Below are 6180 nucleotides of genomic sequence, written 5' to 3' on the forward strand. Positions count from 1 at the left end.
AAACTTGCCCATGCTCTCATTTTCTTTTCTCTGTGTCCCACATTGGTTTCACCTCCTATCCTCTGCTGTTGTGCTGCATCCTCTCTTAACCCCTTTATTCCCTTCAAATGTTCCTTATTTTCTCTCTGCACGCATCCCTTTCTGCTTTCTATGTGATGAATTTTCTTTTGTTTCCATTCCTCATCTTTATTAGATTCCTTCTTTTCACGTCTTATTTCCAAACTTGTCACCTCTCTGGCGTCAAGTTTGCGGGGGAGTGTTAAGGGGTTACGGGAGTTGTCATAGCTAAGGGTCTTCAATGACAATACATTAGTGTTTTAGCTGTTGTGTTGTTATTAGCCTTTATTAGGATATAATGGGTTTTCTGTTTCATTGTAACCACTAGGAAGATATCTTATATTTTGTGTATAAATATTGGTTGTAATATCTCAAATATTATAATGGAATATTTAGTTTCTACAAACAAACCATGTGATCTGTAGCTTCGGTATCAAAGATCCAACTTGTTTCCTCCCTGAAAGCACAAGCACAAAAAGCTCTACCTGAGATGCCACTCCTTATTGATACACTGGTAACATGATTCACCATGGGACTGGGCTTGTTCTTGTCAAGATAAGCCAAAACATTTTGATATTGTTAGGCAGTCAATTGGTATGGTTAATGAGGCACCACCAAGTTTGCTGGATTCGCATTGGCATGGTGAGCCTTCGAAGTGGAACCCCTGCGATCCTGATGATTTGGCTTTTCATTGTGGAGTTTTGTCATCTTCAGTTTATGGCATAAATCAATGGTGTGGCCTTTCCAGCCACAATAGTCGCATTAGAGATGTGCTTGACGTATGTCAGAGGTGTGTCTTATTGCATCGCAACAATCACACTTAAGATAAGGATTTTTGGGTGAGAAATTCCTACTAGAATTGTGTGTGTGATCCTTGACTGCAAAGGTTGCTACAGCGGTGAGTGCGGGCTTGGAACCTTGGTTTGAGATTGCTCTTTACTTCTCATCTTGAATAATGAGTGAATAGGCCTTGGTGACAGCAAGAAGAGGATTGATAAGCAAGATTTGACCACGAACTACATCATAGGCATCATCGAGTCCCATGAGAAACTTCAACACTTCCTTGATAGCCCCACATGCCCAAGTTGGAATGGAACATAGTGCATCTCGCTCATCTCAGAGGCCTTTCAACTTGGTATAATAGGTACCAATGTTCATACTTCCCTGGACACAACCATGTATCTCTTGCTCAATGTGGAAGAGGTGAACATTGTTCTTGTGGAAAAGTGTTCCTTCAGGTCATCCCAAATTTCACAAGCAACATCAATGTAAATTACACTCGCACCAATTTCATTTAAGTTGAAAAGCCAAGACTTGTTGTAGCAGTTTCATTGTTGGTGCTTTATGGGAGAGGCGTTGAGTGGCTGATAAGCCTATATTTTACATATATTTTATGCCTCATTTACTTATTTATTTGTTAATTTCCTTTGATTAAATTGGTTGTTTAATTGGTTTTGTGAGATTTGTGAAGGAATTATGAAATATGAGAAAGTATGCTAAAAAGAGCAAGAAGATGAAGATTGGAGATTAAATCAAGTCAAGAAGCCAAGTCATTCCTTTTTGTCGCAAGGAATGTTGTCAAATTTCCTAGTTCAAGATATTTCAAGTCTTATTAAGTCAAACAAGGAAAAATAAAGAAGACCCTATTTTAAGAGGAATCCTACTTTTATAACAATTGTAATTATACCTTATATATGTAAGATTTGTAGGAGTATTATAAATAGGGAGTTTAGGTCATTATTCAAGGAATCCATCCATGACCCGTCATCCTTCATCCTCCAACATATTCATACTCATAGCTGAAATATACAGAGGAGAACACGAAGAAAGCTTGTGCAACCTTGGCATTCTACTTGGAGAATTCGGTGTCTTCCATGTCTTCATCAACTATCATGATTCTCAATAAGTCCTTCATGAACTAATTTCTTTTACTAGGGCTACGATGTAGCTTAGCTATGAATACTCAAATTCTTTGATATTGTTAATTTTATTTATCTATACATGTTGAGTGCTTGTTACCGTTCTTAATGCTTTCAATTAGTTAATTAGCCACTAATTGCATGATTGGAAGAATTAGGTTGAGACCGGAAGGAGATTCCTAGTAAATAGATTCTTGTAACAAGTACCATAAATTACATAGCCGACTCAGAAGACTAGGTTATGGTTTGTGTAATCTTTATTGTTTTCCACAAATCTTAATGGGTTCTTAGCTATCTAAATTCATAACTAGGAATAGAGTGGGTTGATGATAAGGAATACAACTAATATAACTCGGAAGAGAGTATTGGTGAGGTAAGGGAAAACGATTATCAATATGTTAGGTAATTAGGATTAACAATCTAGAAGGATTTGGGTGGGATTAGCTAGGTGAAATCGGTGCCCTAGTACTTTATCATCTTTGTTTTCATCTTTTACATTATTTCCTCTTAATCTCAATTTATTTTGCTTGCTTAATTAGATTTTAATCACCATAATTCTCTTTTCGTTTAATTCAAATATAATTAGAAATAAATCACTCTAGTATTTAATAGATTACTTCATCCCTGTTGGAACGATACTCTACTTACTACTATATTAATTTGAGCGATATTGTCCACTTGCAATTAATAACATCAGTGGCCTTGTGATGGTTCCATCAATGAAGCCCTCTTTGTTTTTAGCATTGAGGGCCATGGACATAGTGTGGCTCCAGGTATAGTTTTTTTTATTTATTGAGTTGTTGGGAGACAATAATAGCTCCAGGTTGATCGAAATAGTTGAGATAAATAGGATGGCTGGGATCCTCATATTTGGTTGCCTCAGGTTTCACAGAGGGATTCTTGGTGTTTTCGTCCCCCATGGATGTTATCGAAAGGAAGGACGACGACTAGGTTTTAATGGCAAGAATGGTGGTTATCAAGAGCCTTATCGCTCTGGTACCATGTAAAAGACTCAATAGTCTGTGAATGAATTGGTGAATATTATTGAGTAGGATACTAGTCTTTTATACAACTCGGATTTGAGCTCACTACGTGTCTACGAACTCGTTTCGACGTGCTCTACACAACGGTATAATCAGAATTCCCAAATTCCTTTCCAGTCAAAAAGTCAACTTTAAACCTCATAAAATATTCACGGGGTATTTTCGTCTTTTACTTGAATAAATTAATAATTAAAAATTGATTTAGGATCGGGTTGTTACAAGCATACTTTTTCTTTTTCTCTAATAATGTACCTAGTAAAACAATGTACCTATTTTTCTAAATGAACATATTTTTTTCTCCCCAAATAATCTACCTATTTTTGTTTTTTTATCTAATCATTTACCTAGTATAATGAACCTATTTTCTCTTTTCAAATAATGTACCTTTTTTTTTTTCTCTAATAATTTACCTATTATAATGAAGCTTTTTTTCTCTAAATTTTGTGTCTATTTTTTTCTCTAAATAATGGACCTATTACTTGATGTATGAAAAATAATTTGATAATCTATTTATTGTTTGTTTTATGAATTTTTTTTTTCAATTAACATTTTTCTTTCTCTAAATAATGTACCTCTTTTTTTCTCTAATAATGTACCTATTGTAATGAACCTATTTTTTTTCTTCAACATAATGTACCCATTTTTAATTTATGAAAATTGTGCAGAAATTTCAATTATACAACGTACCTATTTTATGGAAAATAAAAATAAAAAATTTATATGGTAAATAGTACCTTTATTTTATTTTGTAAATAATATATCTATATTTTTATAATTATGTACCTAATTTTAATGTATGAAAAATGTACAAAAATGTCATTACGAAAGTAACTGACTTTGCTTTTTTTTTTTTGGTTTAAATAATGTACCGATATTTATATTAATTTTATAGGTAAATTATTTATGGAATAAGTAATTTAGGGATTTTTTTTTATTCAAAATTTTTTAGAAATTGCCGATGGGTTAGAGGGAGTGCCAACCAAAAGAAATGAGGTGATTGATATTGTATTAATAGGGAGTATTAATTATAATTAAGGTTGTTAATGACATGCTTGAAAATAAATATGAAGGTGCAGATGGCATGTATTGTAATTTAGTTAATAATACTAGGACAAATCTATCTTACATGGCAAACTATTTTAAATCTGGATTTTAAGTAAAGATTTAAAAGTATCAGTCCTGATCTCTTGGACCACAGGAGTCCAAGAGATTGTAGTCACCCTTCGTTGGATATTAATTCAATGGTTCAAAAAGTTTCATAAAATGAGTGTAAGAGTGAGTCAATCAGATGATTAATCTCTTGGACCAGAGGGTCCAAGAGATCAGGATAGGTCTGTGGCTATGATATAGTAGTTGTAAGGGCCTATGTTGGAACAACCCTATATAAAAACCCAATTATCAATCAAGATCCTGAAAACTGGAGCTATACAAGAAATTACATAATTAATTACACTCCTATAAGAAAGGAATTATATACAAGTCGAAAGATGAATTTCCTCAATCACTTCAATCATGCAATTTTCTTTCCTCGACAAAGAAAAAGAAAAGAATGAATGAATGAAAGAAAGAAATATGAATGTATGAAGGTTCCAACCAGCTATCTTGATCGGAGGCTACTTAATTGTGGATGAAAAAGGCTTCTCCATATACATGTTGTGTCAATTGTTACCCATTAATTGCTAATGAAAAAGACTAAAAAAGAGAAAGAAAGAAACAAGCATTCATCGATAACTGGACTCCTCATGAAAAATATGGATTTTAAAGGAAAAAAATTTACCTGTAACGGATATAGCACTGTTTTGCTATTTCCGGTCAATGACACAATGACATGTTGAAAAGTTATCGTACGTGTCATTGCGATATTGACCGGTATTACAAAAAGTGATATTCCTGTTACATGATAGTTTCTTACTTTAACTATAAATTAATCCATATAAATGATTTGATTTGAACCATGTTCACTTGATTCCTCGCAACCACTCCTGTACAAATCACAAAATATGGCTTTATCACCACCGTTATTGATTCCCCATTCTGCCCTGTTTCCAGTCCTTGTCTTTCCTTACTTTGTCTTAATAATCAATTGACATGGGGCCGTTTTCCAAGTTAATACGAATAATAACTCATTATTATAATTTTTATCTTTTAGTTTTTTGTTTTTAGTTACAATCATGTCAAAGGACAATGGGATCTGTAAAACCATATATAAAGAGAGATGGAGAAGATGAAGACTATAAACACTACATATGGAGTCTTTAGCAACTGATTTAAGTGGTGGCCATGACCAAATTGTCTCCAAAAAATGTAACACTTTATTTCCAGCCATGAACAAGTATCGATTTTCTTCTCGACGGACACCATCATTTTCTTCCTCCTCCTCATCATCCTTCTCCTCCTGTTCTTCATCTTTTTTATCATCGTCATCCTGTAATCCTGATCATCATGATTCTTCTCCTCTTAGTCCGGCCGCTCCACTTCGATTTTCCGGTGTCCCATTTTCTTGGGAACATTTTCCCGGAATCCCAAAGAAACTAAACAGCAGCAAGAAGGAATTATATTCCTCATTGAAGCGTCTTCCACTGCCTCCTCCCACCACTACTACTACAAGTACACAAAAACCCTCGAAAAAGTTCATCTTGGATAACATTGGGGTCAATGTGAGGCACAAAAACCCTAAGGGACATTCTAGTGATTTCGCAAAGGATCCTTTCTTTGCTGCATTGGTTGAGTGTTCTAAAGATGCTCATGATGACGATGATGATGAAGAAGAAGAAGAATCAAATGCTAGCTTTTCAAGTGGTGCCAAGGTCTCAAGGAGTTCAAGTGAGAGGTTCGGATTTGTCAATCTTTATACATCTTGTAAGAGAACTTGTGCAGTTTCTGAATCCATCATACATCTTCCAAGGCCAAGTAGAACTTCTTATGATCTGATCAATCGCCTATCCCGATAAGTTTATGATCCTTACAAGTTTAATTTCCTTTTTTTTTTTTTAAATATAAAAGTTTCTTTGGCTTTTGAGCATGTAAGTCTGAAAATAGAAATATATATATATATATATATATAAGTAAGGAACAGTGCTGGATTTCTCTGTTCAATGTATGATTTGCTCAGTTGGATCTTATATGTTTATGCATAGTGTGTTACCAAGTGCCCTATAAAA

General features: G+C 34.2%; 1 protein-coding gene and 1 pseudogene across 1 annotated transcript; one reads left to right on the forward strand and one right to left on the reverse strand.

Moving 5' to 3' along the window:
• Window positions 1-657: 657 nt before the first annotated feature.
• On the reverse strand, window positions 658-2896 carry LOC148916522 (uncharacterized; annotated as a pseudogene).
• A 2369-nt stretch (window positions 2897-5265) lies between these two features.
• LOC103335896 (uncharacterized) lies at window positions 5266-6180 on the forward strand. Its single transcript, XM_008238932.2, has one exon. The coding sequence runs from the start codon at window positions 5266-5268 to the stop codon at window positions 5968-5970; it is 705 nt and encodes a 234-aa protein (XP_008237154.1). The 3' UTR covers window positions 5971-6180.

This window comes from Prunus mume, linkage group LG6 (assembly GCF_029339155.1).
Source record: "Prunus mume cultivar Tortuosa linkage group LG6, ASM2933915v1, whole genome shotgun sequence".
NCBI classification, from domain to species: Eukaryota; Viridiplantae; Streptophyta; class Magnoliopsida; order Rosales; family Rosaceae; genus Prunus; species Prunus mume.

What these genes read in the sequence shown, in the direction of transcription:
- LOC103335896 (XM_008238932.2), top strand. Translation starts at nt 5,266, where the DNA reads ATGGAGTCTTTAGCAACTGATTTAAGTGGTGGCCATGACCAAATTGTC.